The sequence below is a fragment of the Chrysochloris asiatica genome, unplaced genomic scaffold (assembly GCF_000296735.1).
Source record: "Chrysochloris asiatica unplaced genomic scaffold, ChrAsi1.0 scaffold00026, whole genome shotgun sequence".
NCBI lineage: Eukaryota > Metazoa > Chordata > Mammalia > Afrosoricida > Chrysochloridae > Chrysochloris > Chrysochloris asiatica.
In genome coordinates, this window is record NW_006408544.1 from 17,071,917 (window position 1) to 17,097,717 (window position 25,801).

At 42.5% G+C, this 25,801-nt stretch overlaps 2 protein-coding genes across 2 annotated transcripts in view; one reads left to right on the forward strand and one right to left on the reverse strand.

Moving 5' to 3' along the window:
* The window catches only part of ORC1 (origin recognition complex, subunit 1), a 24,308-nt gene extending 3,361 nt beyond the window's left edge, over positions 1–20,947 (reverse strand). The window contains exons 1-13 of the mRNA XM_006839770.1: positions 20,853–20,947; positions 20,155–20,282; positions 18,591–18,773; positions 16,821–17,135; positions 12,126–12,456; positions 10,224–10,328; positions 9,463–9,655; positions 5,410–5,507; positions 4,611–4,712; positions 3,475–3,646; positions 3,071–3,178; positions 2,645–2,794; positions 1,709–1,828 (exon numbers count right to left, since the gene is read on the reverse strand). Coding sequence (XP_006839833.1) covers positions 1,709–1,828; positions 2,645–2,794; positions 3,071–3,178; positions 3,475–3,646; positions 4,611–4,712; positions 5,410–5,507; positions 9,463–9,655; positions 10,224–10,328; positions 12,126–12,456; positions 16,821–17,135; positions 18,591–18,773; positions 20,155–20,282; positions 20,853–20,947 — 2,100 coding nt within the window. The remainder of the gene's footprint in view (positions 1–1,708; positions 1,829–2,644; positions 2,795–3,070; positions 3,179–3,474; positions 3,647–4,610; positions 4,713–5,409; positions 5,508–9,462; positions 9,656–10,223; positions 10,329–12,125; positions 12,457–16,820; positions 17,136–18,590; positions 18,774–20,154; positions 20,283–20,852) is intronic.
* A 4,446-nt stretch (positions 20,948–25,393) lies between these two features.
* PRPF38A (pre-mRNA processing factor 38A) overlaps positions 25,394–25,801 on the forward strand; it is a 47,226-nt gene continuing 46,818 nt past the window's right edge. Inside the window, exon 1 of the mRNA XM_006839771.1 lies at positions 25,394–25,566. Within this exon, the coding sequence (XP_006839834.1) occupies positions 25,437–25,566 (130 nt within the window). The 5' untranslated portion in view covers positions 25,394–25,436. The remainder of the gene's footprint in view (positions 25,567–25,801) is intronic.

Consider the following 25,801-nt stretch of genomic DNA (forward strand, 5'->3'; position numbering starts at 1 on the left):
ATATGGAGGGGATAATAATCAATGTAATGAAACAAGCTATATGAATGGTTGAATGTGAAGCTGATGATGTGCCCTGTAAACTTTCATTCAATCCAAAATAAAAACATTTAATAATAAAAAAAAAAAGAAATGTAAAGGTGAACATTTTGTAGCAAAAGGAAGGAAGTGATTGACTTTGCAGTCCACGAGCTGAGGTCCCTGGAACCTTCAAAGGAGAAGAGCAGTGTGCAACACCCCTACCCTGAGTAGCAGTGATGCCATAGGTGGAGGCAGAGATGATGACATGGATCAATAGAGCACCTGGGGACTCTAGACCCAGAGAGGGAAGGAACTGTGCTGATGACCAGGGAGTAGTGGGGTTGTGGCAGGTGGTGGCAGGCTTGCAGGGTATATCCTTTGGTTGGTTGATGATGCATGGAGGGGATTATAACCGTGGCAATGAAATGATATACGATAGGATGAATGTAAAGCTAATGTTCTCCATGTAAACTATAAAATAATTCACAATAAAACATTAAAAAATAAAAAAAAAATAAAATAAAATGATAAAATGAAAAAAAAAAAAAATAATAGTGTGGCCCCCCACAAGTCAGAAGGCTGAGGAAAGCCCATCTAACCCTAGTCTGTGCCTCCCTCACAACACCTCGAAGAGGTCAATGGCTGAGACAACCAAATCAGGGTTGGGGAGAAGAAAGGAAGTCACAAAGCCGGAGGACCCAAAGGAGCCAGACTCCCCCACAACAGCTCTGCTGCTCCTTCCTTTCCATGTGCAGAGGCCAGAGGTCCCATGTTCTAAGTTCCAGAGAGAGAAATTATTTTAATGAACTTTTACTTATTTTTAAGTTTGTTGTTGGGAAGATAAACCAATTCAACAATCTCTACCTACAATTCAGTGACACTGATGACATTCTTTCAGCTGTACCACCATTCTCATTCTGAGTTGTTCCTCCACCACTGACAAAAACTCAGTGAGCCCTGCATTTTCTGTGTCATCTTTCAAGTAGCTATGGTCCATTTCACCCCAAAGGGACAGACCTTATTCTGTTCTACACTTACCTCCCCCTTTGATCAGGATTCTGCTGTAGAACCTTTGATGAATCTTTTTGGTCTCATGACAAAGGAGACACCACTGAGGGAATTCTAGGACTCCCTGTAGTCTGCACAGACCTGTTCCTATATTCCCAGTACTGACAGCAGTCTCCACCATCACACCCTACCCAGAGATCTCTTCGAAATGATTATTCATTCCCAAAACTCATGATACAGTTAAGTCTTCAGTATGAAACTGAGAGCAGTGTGAAGAAGAGAAGAGGCAAGAATGACCTGGGACCCCTGGTCCTCCAGTTACGATTCCTGGGCAGTCTAAAGACCTGTCCCTTATTCACCCTGACATCCAACTCACTTCCTGAAGCCCCAGCTCTTCCCCCCTTGCACACTGAGTCCTCTCTACCAGTTTGAGTCTCTCCTGGTATACAGGGGCCTCTCTTTAAGATTACTACCTCTGGGCTAAAGTGCCCTTTGCTCTCTCAATACTGCTCCCTGGAACTTTTAAGATCCTCCCCACGCTCCCAAGATCCCTCCCGAACTTTGTCAGTTGCTCTGGCTGCTCTTCCCCCAATTCTGTCTCAAAGCTCAAGGTTGACACCAGTAGGTGCAAGACTCTTGACTGCCTATCGGTGCAGCTAGGAGCTCCCTGGGGACAACTTACCTTCCTGGCTACCAACTGGATGGCATCATCCTCAAAGGCCTTTATGTGTTTGAGTCGGGACATTAGGATCTGCTGCAGTTGGCTGTGAGTATAGGGCTGAAAGGACATCCTGGTAAGACCCTGGGGAGCCAAGAAGACAAAGAAACAAGGTCAGCGAATGCCCATTTTGATTGTCCAACCTCAATTTTTAAGTGTCATATGACACTTCATCCCTGGACTGCTTTCTGGCCTCTCATTGTTGATAGTGGCCCATGGCATCCTGTAGAAAATAGTTCTCTAGCAACTTTTTTCATTTAGTTGAAGAACCTTCCATTGTAGCAGATTGAACATAGACAAAGCAGCAGTACTCAAATCAAAGTGGGTTGGAAGATCTTAGGCTCTAATACAATATTCATGGCCATGTTGTTGTTAAGTACCGTGGAATCAGTTCTGACTCATAGTTAACCTGCACAGGGTTTCTGAGGCTGTAAATCTTTACGGGTGCAGAAAGCCTCATCTTTCTCCCACTGAACAGCTGGTAGTTTCGAACTGCCGACCTTGAGGTTAGCAGCCCGATTAGTAACCACTACGCTACCAGAGCTCCTTATTCATGGCCATAGCCTCTGCTTTATTCCTTATATATATTTCTTTGATGCTGCATTTCCTGGTCTGTGAGGGCAAACCATGTTTGCCTTCTTCAGTGCTCAACTCCGGAATACTTCCTGGCACATTAGCTTCAATATTAAAAAAAAATAATAATCTCCACGGCTCTGTGCAATTTAAAAGTGCACAGGCAGTCACTACCAAGATGCTGCGATGTTTCCAGAAAATCATAAAATGGTGACACATTAATTTCAATGTAACATTTGGAAAATCATGCTTCTTATTTTTTTCCCTTTGTTTGTGTCCTGTAGGAGTTTCTGTAGAAGAACGTGTGATAGCCTCCCTAGCACCTACCAGTCGACTCGCCACCCGCTTCATCATGATTTGCTCTGGCAGGTCCATTGTGTTGGCTATGGCCAGGACTACTAGCCGGGCCTCCTTGTGCGTGGGCCAATCAAAGAGACTGTACATTACGTCTTGTTTCTGAGTCCACAGCAGGTCAAGCTGTCAGGGAAACGTACGGAGACTGTCAGTAATCCTAGTGTCCAAGCCAGGGTCTTGATGATCCCATTGTTTAACTGCATGTGCTTCCCAAACAACACCACCAAAGCAGCAAAGAGGAGATTCTGGGGGGACACAGCTCTCTGATCACCAGAGAATGGGCTCAAATTTGCAAAGCAGGCAGCTAGGACATCCCTCCGGGAGCCCCCTAAGTGCTGTTGTAGCATCAGTCAAGTACCACCCCATTTCTCCTCCAGGTCCCCCTGGACTGCTCCTTACCTCATCCACAAGCAGCACAGTCAGTTCCTGAGGAGAATCAAGTGTGCAAAACCGCTTTGCCAGAAGTTCTGCTGCATGGTTGGCTGTTGCCTTTTGGCCTGTCAGCTTCTGCATCGGGTAAAAACACCTTAAGCTGTGGTAAACTGTGAGGGTTTTATCCCCCAAGGTTTAAAGCCAAATCTGGAAACAGAGGAACTATTTAGTCGGAAAACTTCAGTACCCTATACGCTGCCTTCCGATCTATTCTCAGCCTTAACCTGGAAGGACAACAGAAGGCACCAAATGAGAGGATAAGAAAAATGAATAAAATCTGTGTTTGAGATTCAAACAAGCCACGAACTATTCCCAGATACCTTCAAAAAACATTATTACGTTGACTTTACAACCCCAACAGCTTTGCTTACCTGTAAGATTTGCACATAGATTTGGTGGGGTTCCGTTAGCTTCATGCCATTGACTTCAATGTATTGAAAGGGTGGAACATCATTTGCTTCAGCTGCTTGCTGCAGACAGCGTATCACCTCATGTACAGTGGCAGTCTTCCCTGTCCCAGGGACCCCGGAGATATACATGCACCTAGGACAAGAAATGGTGGTGGTGTGCTGTGGAGTCAGTTCCAATTCATAGCGATCCTGTATAGGGTTTCCGAGGCTGTAAATCTTTACTGGAGCAGAAAGCATTTCTACCATGGAACAGCTGGCAGTTTTGAACTGCTGACCATGAGGTTAGCAGACCGACTCGTAACCACTATGCTGCCAGACTTCCTGGTGTGGCACTATGGGTTAACGCACTGGACTGCAAAGTCGGTTTGAACCACAGGGTCGGCAGTTCAAGCTTACTAGCTGCTCCTTGGAAACCCTATACAGGGTCGCTATGGGTTGGAAGCAACTCCGGCATTTTAACAACAACAGGGCAAGAAGGAAGACCCATAGGCTGGGTTTGTGCTAGCCTCTTTACATGATAATCAGCATGAGTGTGAAAATGAGGGTAGGGCTGAGATCTCTAAAATGTGGGGGTCAGAATAAGAGCTGTTTATATAGAACTTTCCATCTGTAAGCATCATTGTACGCAATCCCCTCCCCATAGAGGGACAGTGTCATTCTTTTGAAAAAGCATTATTTCTATTCCTATAGAATTACTTTGCTTTCACTAAGCAGTGATTTTGCCTATTGCCCTCACACTAAGGAAGATCATCTGACTAAAATCACTCCCATGACGTGATCTGCTCTGATGTGATGTAATTATTCTATGTGTTGTAAATCCTCACATGATGCTAATTAGACCAGATGCAGTCGACAGGATTAGTTTGCATCTTGAGTCAAATCTCTTCTGAGATAGAAATGCTGGGCCTACAGATGCTGAAAGGAGACAATGACCTTTCTCCAGAGTCGGGACTCTGAATTCAGACTTCTAGCCTCCTAAACTGTGAAAGAAGCAACTTGTTTGTTAAAAGTCATCCCCTTGTGGAATTTCTGTGCTAGCACCAGGTGACTAAGATGGTCCTTCCCTCAAACCCTCCTGCAGGCCCTAGCTGACTCACCCTCCAGTATGGTCAAGAAGTTTGCTTTCCACAAAGTTGTAGATGTCTTGGAATTCCTGTTCCCGACAGGGGAGAGACTCAGGTATGGCAGAAACATGCAGCCTACAGTTATGGTAAATGGGGAAAAAGAGAACTTTTAGAAGTTCTTCACCATCACCTCAATAATAAGTATAGATTTGTCTATAGTTTCTACATCAAACCTTAACTACACATTCATTCTTGATTTTCTCCATTTGGCCTCATAATCTTTGGCCTCTCTTCCTTGACCTTATCATCCAACTTTGGTCTTTAACCAAGATATGTATTATCGGGTGAGCGCACCCAAATCATGCGGACAAGACTCAGTCCATGAGACTAAACTTAGTTGATTTCTGGCAAACGTCCCACTTGGTTCCTTTTTATGTCCAAAAGAATCAGGTCATGACTATTCTCATTCCCTGAGAAAATGATGGCAGCAGACTGAATGGTCTGCTACTTCCAGAGCCTGTGGGCTTGCCCAGATTCCACCCAACAGAGGTTTCTTCTTTCTAACCAGAGGTGGGGAAAAATCTGCCCGCAGTCCACATGAGGCCCATGAAACCATTGGGCTGGACTTGCCAAGGCAACCATTTAAAACAAATTTTAAGTTGATAATTTTGTATGGCCCATGAATGATGCTATAAATTTTGGCAGAAAAAAATGTTTCCCACCTATTCTAAACACATCTGCTCATTTTATTCTACCTTTTTAAGGTGCAGGAATGAATGATTGTGGATTACTTCTGCTTTATGGGAAAAAAGCAGAGGTCCAGCTCTCTTACCTCAGTCGAGCCTCCTCCAACACATTGGTCGGCTCCTGGGCAGTCAGGCTTCGGCTTCGGATCTGGGGCTTAGCCTGACATGGAGTTCTACACTTAGGCTGTATCCAAAAAGAGAACACATTTCAGAAAGGAAAAACACTCAAAATACCACCCAGGACACCCTCACAAATTTGATTCATAATGATCTGATAAAAGTAAGTTGTTAAGTGACATCAAGTCAATTTTAACTCATAGTGTCCCTGAATAGGGTTTGAACTACCAACCATGTGGTTAGAAGTCCAGTGCTGATCCTACAGCTCCACATCAGGACTCTGATAAAAGGAACAGAGATGGTAACCCTTAGTTGCTGTCTTGATAAAGCACCATGGTTCTTCCTCTTTTGACTCACAATTACACATATACTTTGCTTAGTGTCCAAACACTTAGTTTTTCTCTAATTCATGTTTAGTATCAGGATTTGATGCTGGAATGGTGCTGTGGGATAAAGCACTGGCATGCAAGGTCAGTTTGAACCTCAAGAACAGCAGTTAAAATTCACCAGCCGTGGGAACTCTAGACCCAGAGAGGGAGAGGGGCTGTGTGCTGACAATCGGGGGGACAGGCTTGCAGGGTATACCCTTTGGTTGGTTGATGATGCACGGAGGGGATTGTAACCATGGCAATGAAACGATATACGACAGGATGAATATAAAGCTAATGTTCTCCCATGTAAACTATCACATAATTCACAATAAAACATTAAAAAAAAGAAAAATTATCATCTTGAAAGTAAGAAAGGAAGTTATTAAGAAACCCTATCCATGTTGTCCAAATACCAGGTATTGTAGGAGACGTGAATAAAATCATTTTCTATATTTGAGAAGGTAACTTTACACTCTGGTCTTCCATGTTTCACAATGAAGTTCTTGAGGAAGCTTCACAGGATATTCCCACTTCAAACCCTGGGTCACTGTTTAGTCTAGGTTAACAGTCCTCTTTCTCTCCTTCCTTGCTATTGGGCACCTTGTAGGGTTTTGGATAGTGCAAACAATGTTACTACTCAACTACTCAACTAAAGCGTGGCAGTTCAAGTCCACCACACAGAAAGTGCTGGTGGTTTGCTTCTAAAAATATTACAATCAATAACAACACCTTATGGCGTACTCTTCCTCTGTAATACACTAGGGCATAGTGAGTCACAAGACTTCAGGGTTAACTGCTTCTGTTTTATTTCATTTTTACTAGCCTTAGTGCAGGCCTGCATTGTTATACTGGTTGTTAAGTTCTGACTCATGGTGACCTTGTATAAGGCTTCCAAGGTGGGATTAGCAGCTCAGTGCTTATCGTACAGTGCCATACCAGGACTCATCTTCATTGTGTTGTTGATAAATGCCATCAAATGGGTCCCAACCTTGTGTAGGGTTTATGGGGTGTCTAATGGGTTTGAAAAATCCTGGTATGGCACTGTGGGTTAATGCGCCAGACTGCAAAGCCATTTGAACTGCAAGGTTGGCGGTTCAAGCTCACCAGCTGCTCCTTGGAAACGCTATACAGGGTCGCTATGGGTCGGAACTGACTCGACGGCACTTAACAACAACAACAATGGGTTTGAAAGAAGCTCTGGTAACATAGTAGTTGAGTCAGGCTGCTAACCTCAAGGTCAGCAGTTCGAAACTTACCAGTGGTTCCACAGGAGAAAGATGAGGCTTTCTGTTCCCATAAAGATTTACAGCCTCAGAAACCCTATACAGGGCCGCTATGGGTTGGAACTGACTCAACAGCACTTAACAACAACAAGTGGGTTTGAACCACCAGCCTTGTGTAGTTTCTGCAAAGCATTTCAACCACCAACTCTCTCCACCTTTTTCTCAGGCAAAAATCTCTCAGGTTGGCTTAAAGTGTTTCCTATCAATTAACAAAATCTGAAAAGCCAGATGGACTTTGAGCTTTGTTTTTATTGTGCTGAAGATAATTTTCCACACCCTTGTCGCTGTCTGCTGGGACCCAGGAGATGCAATCAAACTATAACAATGGCGAGCTATTTGCAATTTGAGGAACTCCAAATATAGCCTCTATTCCAAATATTTGGATTCATGGTATGGTGCTGTGGGTTAATGCACTGGACTGCAAAGTCTGTTTGAACCAGACTTTGGTCAAGCTCACCAGCCTCTCCTCGTAAAATCTATACAGAGTTGCTATGGGTCGGAACCAACTCGACTGCACTTAACAACATTCCTAATTTGATCTAATGGATTTTTGTCTCTGAGCTAATGGATTTCTTTGACCTCAACGCAAGCCCAATCCTTGGTTCTTCTCCATACGGAAACAATGGTGAATATGTAGGATAAACAATGAACTACTAACCACAAAGTTGGCAGTTCAAACCCACCAGCTGCTCTGCTGGAGAAAAATGAGGCTTTCTGCTACCCTAAGAAGTCCCGGTGTGACGCCATGGGATAAAGCACTGGACAGCAAGGTCAGTTTGAACCACATGGTCCGTGGTTCAAACTCATCAGCCACTCCTTGGAAACCCTACACAGGGTGGCTATGAGTCAGAACTGACTCTAAGGCACTTAACAACAACAACCACCATAAAGATGTACAGCATTGGAAATCCTAATTATATAGTCGGAATTGACTCGATGGCAGTGAGTTTGGGTTGAGTTTGGGTTGAGTTTAAGGAGAAAATAATGTTTGTCAAGGATTTCATTTTATTTGAATCCATAATTAACACCCATAGAAGCAGCACTCAAGAAAAACAATGCATTGCATTGGGAAAACCTACTTTGAGGACTAGGGTGTGTCTGATCCAAGTGATGGTATTTTCAATTGTCTCATATGCACATGAATGCTGAACAATTAAAGAAGACCTAAAAAGAAGGGATGCTTTTTTTGGTGTTTGCAAAAGATATTGAAAATACCATGGACTGCCAGAGGAATGAACAAATCTGTCTTGGAAGAAGTACAGCCAGAATGTTCCTTAGGAATGAGGAGGGCAAGACTGTCTCATGTAGTTTGGATATGTTATCATGAGGGACCAAACAGTCCCCAGACAAGGACATCATGCTTAGTAAAGTAGAAGGTTAGTGAAAAAGAGAAAGACCCTCAATGACATGGACTGACACAGTAATTGCAACAATGTGCTCAAACACAGCAAAGCTTGTGAGACGACGCAGGACTGGGCAGTGGCTTGTTCTGTTGTACACGGGGCTACTATGAGTCACAACTAGCTCAAAGGAACTAACAATAAGCATTTCCCCAAGGAGGCCCTGGTGGTGTAAAGGGATAAGAGCTTGATTACTAGTCCAAAGTTTGGTGCTTTGAAATCCCAGAGGCACCTCTGGAGAGAGGTCTGCCTATCTGCTTCCAAATTGTCACAGCTTTGAAAACCCTGGAGAGCAGTTCTACTCTTGACACATATCTGGATGGCAACTAACAACACAGGATTTCATAACTATCTTTCCAAGGACAAGATGCTCCATGAAATAAAGTCATTGGGAAACTCATACACTAATGTTCTCTTGTAAGATCACAGTGAGCATTAATTATTAATGGTTCTGAGAACTCATGATAATGAAACCAGCTGAACTTTGCTTAACCCACACATTTCTTAAGCATCTTTGACCATAAGAAGGCTTCCCCCCCTTAATACTTTATAATATTCTGCTACCATTCCACAGGACGCAGAACAGATGCCCATCGATCTCTACTGTCCACCTCACCATTACACAATTCATTACCACTCTCTAAGGAGTGCTGCAAACTTCTCAAGTGTATCAAACAAGGGAATATAGCCCACACCAGGGCTCAGCAGCACCAGTTATGCAGAAAGCGCTTTGCTAGGTTTTATGGGAAATGTAAAGATGAGGAGGTAGTTCTCATCCCTCCTTCAGGAGGATCAGTCATTTGGTTCTGTACCTTAAAAGGAACTTAGACTCAACAAGCACAGTCTACTGAATCATTTTTCATCTAGGCTTCACTTCATGAATATTCCAAGTGGAATAGTTTTGAAGTAGGACAGACAGATCACAGTTCTTAAATTAAGAGAGGGATGCTTCACCAAAAGCGCCTTACAGTTTTCCTGGGTGTCTTGGAGGGAGTCTGAAAGGATGACTTCCTGGAAGATCGTAAGTTCCTGGATACACTGATGGGTGTTCTTGGGAGGTGTGGCGTGGAGGTGTCTTCCTCCTCACTGCTGGAGTCTGAAATCTCTGCTGTCGGTAGAAACTCTTCCTCTTCTTGGTCATTTTTACTATTACCCAAAAACCTGCATGTTGGGAATATTATTATCATCTATGCAGCATTCAAAGTCTAAGTAAGAGAAGCTTGATAACAGATCAGGGTGGAGTAGGGGTATTGTCATCAAGCAATGTGAGTACAGGTCTGGCTCTACTTCTTGGGCACTTAATACTGAGTCATACTGAACCCCTCTGTGCATTGTATGCATAATTTCCATTTCAAAGACTTAGAAAGGATAAGTAACATTACCAAGGTTACCCAAATATTACGTAAAAAAGCCCCATATTCAAATCCACATCTATCAGAATCAAAGCTCATGCTGTTTGTCATCCCACAACACTGCCTTGCCCACCATCAGTCTTGTTCCGCAGGATGATTATGGGGCTCTGGGAACCACCTAAACCTCAGGCAGTTTTTTGCACTTCCTAACTATGACCTTTACATCAGTTTAATGTGATTCCAGACAAACTATGTGAAAGGTAAATGTCAGTGGGTTGGCAAGTGACAAATAATACAAGAGGCTTTAAGGGATAAGACTATAGAAATTACAGATGGCAGCTATAAATGTTTTTCTGTCGTTCAAAAAGCAGCCTTACCGAAGCTGTTGCCGGATCCGACTCAAAGTTAAGAGAGAACTCTTTCTGCGGACACGACGGGGAGTGGATGCAGCTTCACTCTGGGCTGTTGGTTTTTCTGAGTCACTGAAAGATATCAGAATGAAGCTATGGGAAGAGGCCTGGGCACAAAGGATCAATAGGCACTAAAAGAGTCAGGCCTGACTGGATCCTCTTCCCTTCACAGATACTTTGGAAGGAACTAATCACACTTGGCTGACAAAAAAAAAAAAAAATCCATACTTGAAGTTTGAATCAAACCCAGGTCTGAAAATTGGCCTGAAGTTCATTATTTAATCAGATGACTCTTTCCCCCTCCACTTCCCACTCAGCAGAGACTAGAACACACCAATCCCAGGTAGTTCCCTGTTTTGTCTCTGATGCATTTATAGCTTACTATCCTGCCCATCCATCTCTCATCTGTCAGTTTGTCATACTGTGGTGGCTTGTGAGTTGCTGTGATTCTGAAAGCTATGCCACCAGTATTTTAAAAACCAGCAGGATTACACCTCAATGTCAAGAAAACAAAAATTCTCACCACTGGACCAATAAACAACATTTTTATCAACGGAGAAAAGATTGAAGTTGTCAAAAACTTCATTCTTCTTGGACCAACTATCAACACTCAAGCAAGCAGCAGTCAAGAAATCAAATGACATACTGCATTAGGCAAATCTGCTGCACAGGACCTTTTTAAAGTATTGAAGAGCAAAGAGCTTAAGGACTGAGGTGAGCCTGACCCAAGCCATGGTTTTTCAATAACCTCATATTCATGTGAAAGCTGGACAGTGAAAAAGGAAGACTGTAGAAGAATTGATCCTTTTGAGTTATGGTATTGGAGAATATTAAAAGTGCCACGGGCTGCCCATAGAATCAACAGATCTATGTTGGAAGAAGTGCAGCCAGAGTACTCCAAACTTCATCTCTCATACTTTAGACATATTGTCAGGAGGGACCAGTCACTGGAGAAGGATATCATGTTTGGTAAGGTGGAGGGTCAGAGAAAAAGAGGTAGACCCCCAACAAGATGGACTGGCCAAGTGGCAGCATCGATGGACTCTAGCGTGGCAAAAGTAGTGAGGTGGGCCCAGGAATGGGCAGTGTTTCGTTCTGCTGTGCTTAAGGTTGCTATGAGTCGGTACTGACTCGATGGCACCTAACAACATCCTGCCCATGTTCTAGGTTAACAGAAATACAGCTATGATTCAATATAAAATATTTATTGAGCAACTGATTGTATGGCAGGTTATTAGTTTCTAGGCAGGAAACGTTTGAGAAATATAATTTCTGACTTGTCACTTTTTGTGTCTACAGCTGATCTATAAACATTCTGGAATTGGAGCACTGGTGTGGTACTGCAGGATAAGCACTGGACAGCTAACTGCAAGGTTGGCAGTTCAAACCCACCGGTAGCTCCTCAGAAACTCTACCTGGTCACGGAGTCAGAAATTACTTGGCAGCGCTTAATAACAATGTGAAACTGCAATGTGCATTCCAGAAGCATTATTTTCTTACACGTGTTTAAGTATCATCTTCTGCTAAAAACAAACTAAGGAAATGACTGCTAGAATAAAATCCAAGGCTGTGAAGCATTTCAACTTTAGAAATTGTCTTCCAGCCCCCAGTGACATTCAAGTGTATTAGAATCTTCCACAAAGCATTTTACAAATACAGATTCCTGGGCTCCACACCTGAAAACTGATACACTTAGACATTTGGGAAGAGGCTCAGAAATCTGTATTTTAGAAAAGTTCACTGGCGATTCAGTGACATAATCAAGTGTGCAACCATCGGTGTAATTTTTATGGCTGTGGCCTGCACACTTAACATCATGTACAGGGTTATGATTTGCTTTGTGGGTGACAGGGTGATGTCTTCAGTTACCTCTTTTTGTATTTTTCTGGTTTCAGAACCACATAAGGTGCCACCAAGGGTTTCTGACCCCTTATTACAGGGGAAAGCAATCTCTCATTAATCTCTGTTGCTTTCAAAGCAGGGACTCGGGTTCTCAGGGTCATGTGACATTTAGGCGAAGACCTCTTGTTGTCCTTGGAACCAGTGGCTTTTAGAACTGGAGACAAAGTATGAAGCTGAGGCCTCTTGCAGGGTGAGGTCAACTCAGAGGAGGGCTCTTTCCGCTTGGTTCTTTCTGGAGAACCCAGAGAAGTACACGTCTTCTCCTGGGAAGTCCCATAGTTAGGTGTCTTCGGGAGACCTAGACCCAAGAGAAACCACCAAACATTGTATGGATTTTATAACCAGCACTGTACACACCTCCGATTTTATGATAGCTAAATTCATCCACTGAGGTTATACAAAGACATGATTTCTCCATATTTTGAATTATTCTATATGTTCTTTTCCCATACAGGTAGATTAATTTTTGGTCTCTTGCCTAAATTTCATGAGTGATTTTCCTAGTTAGAACCACATGCCAACTATTAAGTGAGTTTCTAGATAAATGTTCAGCAATCAGATTTCCCCAGAGGAATCTAAAACAATGGCTTTATGCCCAAGGGAGGTCCCTCAAAGGGTTTGGACTTAGCTACTAACCAAAAGGTTGGTGGTTCAAACCTACCCAGTGGTGCTACAGAAGAAACACCTGGTGATCTGCTTCCATAAAGATTACAACAAGAAAACCCCATGGAGGTCAGTTCTGTTCTGTAACATATGGGGTCGCCAGGATTTGAAACTGACTTGACAGCAATGGGGTGGGTGGGTTTGGTCTCATCAGAGTTGTGGGGTCATGGGAGGAAGGAAGCAGTGCACCTTCCCATTCCACTGCAAGGCATCTAAACATACTGACTAAGCAGAAATGTAATGGTGCCTCTATTGACTAAAAATTCAAATTTTATTTGAGGAAAGGATTCCTGGGAGCAATCAACTGGAATGGGTATTAATATATAAAACTGTACATGTGTATTTTTTCCTCACCATGATCAAAGTCATTCTCCAGAGATATTAATGGCTGAGTATGTGCCAGATACTGTTGTTGTTGTTAAGTACTGTGGAGTCGGTTCTGACTCATAGTGACCCTGCACAGGGTTTCCAAGGCTGTAAATCTTTATGGGAGCAGAATGCCTCATCTTTCTCCGGCAGAACAGCTGGTAGTTTCAAACAGCTGACTTTGAGGTTAGCAGCCCAATTCATAACCACTACGCTACCAGGTACTAGGAGGAAACGAAAGTTGAATGAAAATCCTGGTCTCCATCCAAGACACTCAGGTCTAATAAGGAAGATGATATAGATGAAATAAAATAAATGTCCTACAACACCTAAGCACTAATACAGATGGTTTCTGAGATAGGAAGATAAAATTTCAACAAAGGTGAAAGAGGAGGGAGAAGGACGTATTAGCAGAGTAAAGGAGGTCGTGCTGTGAACTAAAGAAACAAGGCAGGAAAGCACTGAGCACTGAGCACAGAGCTTACTTTAGTCCCACACATCAAATGTGGGGCATAGTTGTAGGTGCAGCTAGAGGAGTTATGTAGTACATATATGTGAATGCTTATGGAAGCTTTAGTCATTCACTGAAAACTTAAATTAGAAACAAATAAACTGTGGTACAACTATGCAACAGAATATTACTTAGCAACAAAATGGAACAGATGAGAATGAATGCAACATGAATGAATCTCTGATGTATCAGGCTATGTCAAAGGAGCCAGATGCAAAGATTTTATACTGTCTGATTTCATTTCTATGACATTCTAGACAAGGCAAAACAAAGACAGTAATCAGATTACTGTGAAAGAGGTTAAACCTTCCCCCAAAACAAGCCTACTGCCATTAAGTTGATTCTGACTCCTGGCCAGTCTGTCGAACAGTAAGTTGTAGAACTTCCCCTGAGGGTTCTGTTTTCTACCACTATAAATCTTTATGGAAGCAGATGTCTCCATCTTTCTTCTGTGGAGTGGGCTGATGAGTTTGAACTGCTAACCTTGCAGTTAGTAGCCCAAATGCTTAATCCACAGCATCACCAGAGCAGAAGTGTTCATTACAAAGGGGCATTTTGGGGTGACAAACTGTATAGTGTTGTTATACAATTATACATCTAAAAAGGGAAACTTTACTGTATGTAAATTATACCTGAAAAAATTTGACTTTGAATACGAAGCTAAAATTATTCAATTTATAAAAACAAAGGTAACTCGCGTTTAGGTAAATATGTAAATGTCCCAAAGTCCTGGATCCCCATATCTCTATAAATGTCCCATCTTTCTGTCAAGATAATTAACCCAATTATTTTCAACATATCCTCCCTACTCCAAGTATATAACTGTCAAGTTAAAATTTCCCAACTTACCTTTCAAGATTCCTGTGTAATCAAGTCAAAAAACCCTGTAATGATTTCTAAATGATGCATTACAGATTCTTTAGGGGCTTTTTTTGGTGGCATTTTCCCCAAATGTTTTATTTTTATTCAGACCATAGAACCCATATTAGATAGAATACAAACAATCCCCATCTGTTGCCATTGAGTGGATATCAACTCCTAGGGACCTTATAGGTCAGAGTTAATGCCTGCAGAGGGTTTTCAAGGCTGTCAGTCTTTATGGCAGCAGCATCTTTCTCCATGGAGTGGATGGTGGGTTCTAAGTACCAATCTTCTGGTTAGTAGCTGAGGATTAATCACTATGCCACCAGGACTCCTTAAAAAGTTCATGGAGAAGTGTAATGGAAAGAGAATGGAATTTTCCCATGGATTTTTCAAAGACCCCTGGGTAGAAATGCCATGGAGCAATACATACATTATTAACTGAACATCTCATTCTCATACTGGTAAAGAGAGAATGGGAAACAAGAATGTGTGTGTGCATCTGTGAATTTTTTTGTGCATCTGTGAATTTTGCAAAACACAACACACGAAACAGACCAGAAGCTAATAAAATGGGTTACCTACAGGGCTGGGGAGTCCTGGTCTGGCGCTGTAGGTTAATGCGCCAGACTGCAAAGCTGTTTGAACTGCTAGGTCTGTGGTTCAAGATCACCAGCTGCTCCTCGGAAACCCTATACAGGGTCACTATGGGTCGGAATTGACTCGGTGGCACTTAACAACAACAGGGCTGGAGGAGCCCTGGTGTGGCGCTGTGGGTTAATGCGCCAGACTGCAAAGCTGTTTGAACTGCAAGGTTGGCGTTTCAAGCTCACCAGCTGCTCCTTGGAAATCCTATACAAGGTCGCTATGGGTCAGAACCAACTCAACGGCACTTAACACAACAACAGGCTGGAAGGCAAGGAAAGGAATAGGGTCTCCAGAGTGCATGTGCTTTAAACAGTTTCAGTTCTTTCATGGTTTCACATGTTTAAGCTAGGTGGCAAGCTTTTTCTGTAAAAGGTTCCCTACAATAATTATTATAGGCTTTGTGGGTTACATCCAAGTCATTTTTTAAAATCCTTTAAAATGTAAAAAAGCATCCTTAGGTTGAAAATTGTATAAAAACAGGTAGGCTGAGCAGTGTGGCAAGACTTGGGGACTCTTGGGCCCAGAATCAGTGACATAGCCACAGAAGACTAGAGTGGACAGTTAAGCGTCCAGCTGATAAGAAGGGCATATGCACAAGAACACCCATACGTGCAGATAATACCCAGCGTGACCTGGCTTCAATAACTGGATGATCAGAGCTCAACTAGAAGAAGAAAGAACAGGAAAAAAAGAGTGATTTGATGAACTTGACCTACACCTATGGATGCAGTAGCTCAAAAGAGGGAACAAATTTTTACAGCGAGGATCATTCCTCCTACCCACCCCTCCATACACAGAATAGAAACGGATGGGCAACTTGGACAATGGATACCCAAAATGGGGGGGATGGGGACCTACAAAGGCAAGAAGTGACTGGCTTACAAGCTTTCAAGAGGGAGCCTAGATCCAGAGGGCGTGGAGGAAGGTAGAATCTCCACTGAGTAGTATCCAATCTGTCTGGGTGGGGCTGATGAAAGGAGATGAGGATAGGTCTCTTCTGATACACTAGTGAATAACTGTTATCAAGACTGACTGTGAGGATTGCAAATGTAAAGGTGGACATTTTACAGCAAAAGGAGGGGAGTGATTGACTTTGCAGTCTAGGAGCAGAGGTCCCTGGGACCATCAAGGGAGAAGACCAGAGTGCTAGAAGCAGTGACACGAGAGATGAAGGCAGAGATGATGACACAGAGAGATGGAACGGCTGGGCACTCTAGACCCAGAGAGGGAGAGGGGCTGTGTGCTGATGTCTACGGACAGGGCGCAGGCTTGCAGGGTATACCCTTTGGTTGGTTGATGATGCATGGAGGAGACTGTAACCATAGCAATGAAACGATATACAATAGAATGAATGTAAAGCTAATGTGCTCCCATGTAAACTATCACATAGTCCATATACAGAGTACTTCAAGCTTATTAATGAAAAAAATAAAAATAAAAAATAGGGCTACATCTCAGAGTAAAGAGGAACCACCAGAAGGGCTACCCATTTCAACAGATGTCCAATCAGTCTCTGGCCCAGCAATGACCTAACTCAACACTGTCACTTAAAGTAACACTTGATCATATTCCTGCAGCCCCAACATTGCCCAGTGTGACCCATTCATACTTACTGCCAAGCTCCAGTCTCTTCCTTGCTCTTGGAGTAATTGAATGGGTAGGAGTCTGACAGGATTTAGAGGCATGGTGCCTTGATTCTACTCTTTTGTCTGCTTGCTCTGTGGTGGTCCAAGGTGGGCTTTCTGTGTTCTTAGTCTTGGCTCCCACAGGCTTCTGGCACCTGGGGCTGCTTTCTTGTAGCTTATCCAACTCTGCAAGTAGTTCTGGAGACAGAGGTCTGAACTTCTTTTCATTCCAGGATAGTTTCACAAAGAATGTGTTTTCATATTTTAAACCCATAGGTATCATTTCATCAGGGGCTAAAGCAACTACCTGAATTTAGGAAGTAATAGGAGAGTAGAAAAGATCAGGACCAAAGAGTCAAGTAATGCTCTGACAGAGCTACAATCAAAAAGTATTTAAGTCTACATCTGTGACTCAAATGTCACTTTTACAGTCTAAAGAGTCAAAGATGTAGCAAGGCATATTAACGCTGAAAACATGAGAAATAGTTAATATTTACTGACCATCTACTCAATGTAGTCATTAATGGTTTTAAAGAAATACTCAGAGTATATCTGAGTAATTTGTTTAAAATACTTTCGTTTCACTTTTGAAATGTTTATTTGTTTTAATTCTTAATTCCTACCACTCTTACCTTACCTCATTCTGACATTAATCTACAGACTCCTCCCTAGCTGAAATCCTTACCCAGCAATACATTCTTTTCCTGTCCATTCTATTCACCTATGAAAATTTTCTCCACATACTACTTTTCTAAGCACGTTCCCCTGTCTCAGTAATCTATAGTGGCTCTTGACTTTAGCAAGATCAAGATGTTGCTAGATTGTGACTCATGGCTACCCCATATGACAGGGTAGAATGTTCCGCTGGATTTCAAGTTTGTCACTTTTGGGAAGCAGATCATAGGCCTGCATTCCGTGGCAACTCTGGGTGGGTTTGAACCACTCAGGGAGTCAAGATCAGATTACCTAATTGGTTTACATTGCCTTCTAAAATCTGGTTTCAGCTTACCCATTGAATGCTCACAACTCCTCAAAATGGCCTTCCATAGCTAGTCAAGCTGGGCTTGTCAGGGTCCCGTTCTATCCCACCACCCTGCTCCCTTGCCTTTCCAAATCTACCTAACATGCTGTTTCAACTTTCACATTGGCCTTTCACTACTTCAACTTTGTTACTTTCATTGATTTTCCTGAGAGATAACATTATTTTATAGCATATATTACGCTGGATTTATAGCCTGAAAACATCCAAACAGAGTGCTGCTTTACTATTAAACCAACCACCTGAAACACTGTAAAATAAGGACCACACCCCACCTTTAGAGCCTGAAGTACTCTGGGAATAACCTATATCTTTAGTCTTTAAAACAGTATCTAAATTCAGCCAACAAAGCAGCAGCTCATTAGCACACAATTTACCATAAAATCCCACAATGCAAATTGCTGGCAGCAACTGGCACTAGACTGACTTATTTAAGGCGAAGTCCTCATTAAGCCTCCCAATGCTTGATGTCTGCTATAATCATAGTGAAATATCATTTGCCCAGTCGTGCGCATCCCTTAGGTCACAACCTAAATAGCATTTCCTCTATTTTTTCTCAATAAATATTTGTTGAGATTAATCATGCAGACAAGCAAGAGAAGATGACAAGTGAAAATTCATTTCCTGTGGGGTATATTAGAGCCAGTAATAGTTTTGATGTCATGTAATTTAGGATAGAAATAAGATTCACGATAGAACTGAGAGGACAAACACACCACTTACCCTCACAGGGCCAATGATGGTCTCAGCATCAATGTTGCCATCATAGGCAGGGTAATCATACCAGAAGATCTCCTGTGCAGCAGGCTTGCGGCCCAACAAATGCCGTTTACACATAGGGACTTCAGAGAATCTGACAAACCACTGTACTCGAGCTCGTTTCTTGGAATACAGTTCACAGTCTAAGAGGAATGAGGTAAAAAGGAGGATAGAATAGCTGTAAACACATCCACTAAACTAATCAAACTGACCATTACCTAGGTGCCAGATTCTGTGCTAAACACTTAGCATGTATTATCCTCACAATAACTTTACGAGGTATGTGTTGTGGATCTCCCTCTTTTACAGAGCAAATCACTGGGTCTTTTCTTCCACAGAGCAGAACTCTTAAAATTATAGAGAAATGACCGAACAGCAGCAAAGTAAAAATCTGAGCAAGAATTAGAGCATCAGTTACTGACACTGAGAAAACATCTGGCCAATGAACATATGTTTACATCTTCAGCTGGAGCATTGTAATATACCACTAATATCACTCCACCCCAGCATTAGCTCCCAGTGAAAGACGTACACTCATGAATGCCACCATCATTCCCTTACTTTTCTTCCTAAGCTTTCTTCAGACTGTCGCCATCCTATGGAATACTACACTGTTGCTGTTAAGTGCCATTGAATTGGTTCAACTCATAGTGACCCTATATAGGCTTCTGAGGAGCAACTGGTGGGTTTGAACAGCTGACTTTATTTTTAGCAGTCCAGTGCATATCCTGCAGTGCCAGGACTCTGGGCACAAAAGATGAAAGTTTTGATGATGTGCTCCCCCCAATGGATGTTAGTTGATGAAGAATTTCTCCATATCACCAGGGATCTTTTCAAATATAACCTCTGAGTAAAACACCTGTAGTGTTTTAATTTTCCTGACTGAACACCAACTGATACACAGTCCCAGTCCAATTGACCTCCTTCCTTGTAAAAAGTTTGCACTTGCAATATTCCTTTCTGACTTCCTCATGTCGAACTTACAGGACACATCTCTAATAGAGTGCAAAGCAGTTTTCCCCTCTTCCTCCTGAATTCATGCTTTCTCCCCATTTCAAAAATACTACCTTAATGATCATTCTAAGGAGCTCTGATAGCGTAGTGGTTACGAATCGGGCTGTGAACCACAAGGTCAGCAGTTCGAAACTACCAGCTGTTCCGCAGGACAGAGATGAGGCTTTCTGCTCCCGTAAAGATTTCCAGCCTCGGAAACCCTATACAGGGTCGCTATGAGTCGGAACCAACTCCACGGCACATAACAACAATGGTCATTCTTACCCACGCCTAACAATAATAGCAAAGTAAAATTATTGATCCCTCCAATCCCATTTACCCAGCACTGCTCTGGTGAGTTTAGGGGTTCACTACATGGAAGGTACAACTGTGTATAAGTGACCTCACTTCACATTCAAAGATGTTCTGTGTGATACTGGAAACACAGGAATCAGCAACTTCCTCTCTTCCCCACCTATTAGCACTCCCCAGTCATTCATGACAAGAAACAGTTTTCAGCCCCACACTCACCATCTTCAAACAACTCAATCAATTTAGCAATATAAGGATTTTCATCATCATTGCCTTTAATCAGCACAAACTGTCCAACTTGGATATGAATCTGAGTTGAACAACCTTCTATTTTCACACACATTTCCCTGGAAAGTAACATAAACATGTAAGGAAATCAGTTAGGGCAGGCCAAGTTCTTCAGACCCTCTGGACAGAGGGAAATGATCTCTGGAAAAATCCCTGAATAGTTTCTCGGAAACCAGTTTACCTAGTTTCATGCAAGACTAAAGGAAATGGGTTGGATGAATTGTTTCAGCACGAGAGAAGAATCCAGAGGTTTTAATATGAACCTCAGCTTTTCTTAAGTTATTGACACAGAACAACAAAGGCTTCCCAAGGCTGGAGAGTTACCCAATAACTATAGTAAATTGTTGAGAAAGCTATAGGGCTGAGGAGGACACAGTACTAAGATCTCAATCCTGTTATTCTGCAATCATATGTATCCAATTTTATTAATCTCTCATAGCAATTTCTCTCCTATCAGAGACTGCTGTATTTATGCCACCTAATCTTCTACCATTAGATAGAACCCCTCCTTACAATCAGTTCTTAACTGTTGCTCCTCAATCTTCAATCTGTAGTCACTAGGAAAGGATATAAGTTATTAACAGTTTAGCCTGGAAAAGTTACAGTTCTGGGGCAACGCCATCACTCACTTGTAGGTTTGGTAGTACAGTTTTGGATCCAACAATGGCCTGCCAACCCATGAGTAAGTCTGTTTGATCTTCTGTCTTGTGGTGTAGTATGCCATGGCTCCTGTGTAAAAATCACCGAGTTACATGACAATGCTTTGATGGAGTCTAGAGCATAGCTCCTGTCTTCAATAAGTTCACTCCTTTCTGCCTAGCTAGGAGCTCATGAATGAGCTATGCCAAGTAATATGGAAAACAGCTACCTGGGGCCAACTAACTAGAAGAGATCCACATTTTTGCCCATTACAAAGAAAAATAACCCAAAAGAATATAGAAGTTATCAAACACCTTAATATATGCAAGTTAAATTTTGATGAAGATAATTTAAAAAGGGTTGCAGCAGTACATTGACAAGGAACTATCAAAAACTCAGATGGATTCAGAAGAGGACATGGAACAAGGGATATCATTACTGATGTCAGATGAATCTTGGCTGAAAGTAGAGAATACCAAAAAGATGACTCTGCAAAGGCATTCAACTGTATGAACCCTATCAAATTATGGATAACATTGTGAAAAATGGAAATTCCAGAATATGTGGCCATGTGGAACCTATACATAGATAAAAGTGTAGTTGTTCAAACAGAACAAGGGGCTACCATGTGGTTTAAATCAGGAAGATGTGTGTCAGAGTTCCATCATTTCACCATGGCTATTCAATCTATATGCTGAGCAAATAACCTAAGAAATTTGACTAGCTGAAGAATGTGGCGTCATGATTTGAGGAAGACTCATTAACAACCTGTGATATTACAAATGACACAACCTAACTTGTTGAAAGTGAAGAGGACTTAAAGCACTTACTGATGAAGATCTTTATGTTGAAGATTGCATGGCAACAAAAAGAAAATAATCCTCACAACTGAACCAATAAATATCTGATAAGTGGAGAAAATATTCAAGTTGTCAAGGATTTTATTTTACTTGGAGTCATAATCAACACTCATGGAAACAGCAGTCAGGAAATAAAGTGATAGATTGCAGTAGGCAAATCTGCTGTAAGGAACCTCTTGAAAATGTTAAAAAGCAAAGATGTCTCTGAGGACTGGTGTGCCCGACCCAAACTATGGTGTTCTGAATGCAAAAGCTAGACAACGAATATGGGAGATCAAAGAATTGATGTATTTGAATTATGGTGTTGGCGAAGAATATTGAATGCACCATGTACTGCCAAAAGAATAAAAAATCTGTCTTAGAAGAAGCACAGCCATAATGCTCTTTAGGAATAAGGATAGTGTGAGTTCAACTCACATAGTTTGGAAATGTTACCAGGAAGGACCAGTCCCTAGAGGAAGACCCTTAACAAGATGGCTTGACATAGTGGCTGTACCGATAGGCTCAAACACAGTGAGGTTGGTGCAGGATCCAGCAGTGTTTCATTCCATTGTACACAGTATTGGAATTGACTGGACAATACCTAACAACAAAAGCCCATACATTTTAGTTAGAAAATTTTTCCATGAAAGAAAAAAAAAAAAACTCTTATCAAGATCAAACACAGGCAATTTAGTATAATCTGTGTGGTGCTGTGGGTTAGGTATTGGACTGCTAACCACAAGTTCAGTGGTTCAAATTCACTAGCTGCTCCATGGGAAAAAGATGAGGCTGTCTCAGAAATCCTGTGTAGTGGTGTTAAGAGTCAGAATGGCAGTGAATTTGGTGTATGTGTTGTACTTTGCTGTGTACCTTATCCCACCCAGAGATATAGGAAGAGTTATACACAGGAAGTTATATATGGGAATATATAAAAGAAGCAAATGTCTAGGGAGGTTGGCAAAGGAAAGATGAAGGTAGCGGAAGACACAGGGAGGAGTTTAAGAGTTAAACGGAATAGAGGTAAATACTGTTAACTGATGATATATGAAGGGGATTACAATTATTGTAATGAAAGTGCATACGATTTGTTGAATGTAAAACTGATGCTCTGCTTAAATAAATAAATAAAAAGATAATGGAAGCATTTTATTCATCAGTGAAAAGCCTAAAAAGTCTTCTGAAGAGGCAGCATAAGAAAATGAGTGTCTCTTGCACCCCTTTTACCAACCCAGCATTTCATCTTATCCTGGGTATGGCATTTTAGGATAAGCACTGGACTGCTAACAAGGTCAGCGATTCAAACCCACCAGCCACTCCTGGGAAATCCTATGTAGGGTCTCTATGAGTCGGAACCAACTTGACGGCACTTAAAACAACCATCATCAGAGAAATTCCAAAAAGGGATGGTACATGGGGTGGAAAGGCAGGTCTGATTCTGCCATGCAAAAGTTTTGGCTTCTAGAAGGTACTCACTACAGGCTGACTGTCAGAGATACTGGAAATCTGGAAGACACACACCACCCTGTCTAAACACCGCGCCCACCACAAACAGAATTGCAGTAAAAACAAAAAACAAATATCACTTACTGCCATAAAGTCTTTCCCAACTCATAAGAGACCCTATATAACAGGATTTCAGAGGCTAGCAATCTTTATGGAAGCAGACTGCTACATCTGAGCCAACATAACAAAAGACTGGGTCAAAACCTGGCGAATTTCATTTAAGCCTCAATAATCCTAAAACAATGCTGGAACAGAGTAAGTGCACAGGAGGTGCTCAGTAATAAATATTTGCTGAATGAAAATTACAGGTAGATGCTACGATTACTTCCAACGTGATAACTTGGCCAATGTTTAAAAAATACAACCTTAAATGAAACTCTGAACAGCCAGATTCCAGTGACTGCTTGTAACCTTTCTGTGAAACTGGATGTCAGTGCAGGGCAGACTGAGCTCACTTCTGATGTGTTTATTATATTAAGTTAGGTTTCCAAAGCCACCAAGAGGTCATTCTCCAGTTCTTTATCTACAAATTATGGTAATTTTTAAAACACCCACAATGGGCCAGGACTCATTATAGGATTGTTGAGAATTAAGTGAAGAAAATGCTATAACGCTAAATTCACTCCCTTCTCTCACTTGCATTTATATAATTTTTAATAATGTCACAGATGTTATGCAACTAACATAAAATTTTACATTCAATTTCAAGGGACTCATACTAAGGTCCACACATGCTTTATATATGGTGCTCTGGATGAGCACTGCTTCGGGTGTGGTGCTGTAGGATAAGAACTGGATCGCTAATTGTACGGTTGGTTGTTCAAACCTACTAGCCACTCCTTGAAACCCCATACAGGATCGCTATGAATTGCAACCCACTCGACGGCACTGAACAGTTTTTTACATCTGAACCCTCCACTGGCATTCACAAACAGTAAAACAGAGAAAAGGGTACTATTATCCACTGTTTTGATTTTTTTTTCACGTTTCAGACAAAATTAGCATCTAATTTCTACGGGCTGACAGGATAATTCTTTTCCCAGCTGTCAGTGGAAAAATTGCATTAGAATTCTCTCCAGGGGGAGGGGGGGAGGAAAATGTGGATGAGAGCCCTGGTGTGTAGAAGGTCAAGCCTCTTAGTCACAGAAAGCAACCCAGAAATGTTTCTCTCCTAGCGCAACCACTACATCCGCAAAATGGGGTAACAGCTTTTATCGTTCTGCCTTCCCAAAAGTCCACCACTAAGACTCAAAGGAGGAAACCAATGCGAGGGCTCTACTTAGAAGGGCGACGCAAATGGAAGGAACGGTTAAAATTTTGACTGCGAGTCTCAGGGTGCCGAGTGCAGGTCAAGAATGTTCATTCCGCTTGCTTTCCCAGTGCCTGAGGGGACCGGGTGGTGCAGCGGATCAAGCGTTAGTCTACTAACCAAAAGGTCAGCGGTTCAAACCACCAGCTGCTCCGCGTAAGGAAGATGAATCTTTACGAGTTTACAGTTTCGGCAATCCTCAGGAGCAGTTCTACTCTGTCCTATTGGGTCTCTATGAGTCGGAATCCATAGGGGCTTGACTGAGCGGGGAGCGTTTCAGGGTCTGGGAGAAGGAACTCTTTTGCCGGGCTTTGAAAAGTATTTAGCAGGCGCGGAGTTAAATCTCTGCTGAATCTAAAAGTGAGTAATGAATCTATAGAGAGCAACACCTTCAGTTCTACCGGCTTGGGTCAGCCTCCAGCCCGCGCACTCACCGGGCGACCTCAGCTTCCTCAGCCGTCCCACCGCCTCCACTTCAAGAGCTCCTGAACTTGGTTGCAGCAAGTATAGCTGGACGCCTCCTCGTACAGTCACGAGGCTAATGCCAGAAGCAAAGCTGATGCTTCACAAAGAGCGTAAAGAAGGTGGAGAAAAGAAAATTTCGCGCCAAACGATGAAACCCCGCCCCCAGTGTTTCCCCCTGTTTCTCCACCAACCAGCTTGCTCGCCCCGCCCATTTAGGAGGGACGCATGACGCACAACGGCAAACGTGCAGTGGCCATCATTGATTCGGGCAGTGTTGCCAATCCAGTAAGGAAGTTTCTTCCAAGTCGCGTTTCCGGGCTCAAAATGGTGGCTTCTCGAGTTTAGTGAGACTTCCTCCGCCTTTTTCTGTAACTATCGCGTTTGTTTTTGTTTTTTTGAACCTGGATGTGACGCATTAAAGAACCCGACGGAAATAGAGTTGAAAGCTTTCTAACATGGCGAACCGTACTGTAAAGGATGCTCACAGCATCCATGGCACCAATCCTCAGTATCTAGTGGAAAAGATCATTCGGACACGAATCTATGAGTCCAAGTACTGGAAAGAGGAATGCTTTGGACTTACAGGTGAGCGGGAACGCGCAGACCCTCTCGCCCAACTGGGCGCGGAATACGATTGGCCCCTGGTGGATTGGCTGAGAGTCGATGGGTGGGATTGGAGAGAAGTGTGTCAGTCATGAAAAGGCCCTGGTGGTGTAATGGTTAAGCGCTGGGCTGCGAACTGAAAATCTGGCAGTTGGAACTCGTCAGCCCCTTCGCGGGAGAAAAGACCTGGCGATCTGCCCTTGTAAAGATACCAGCA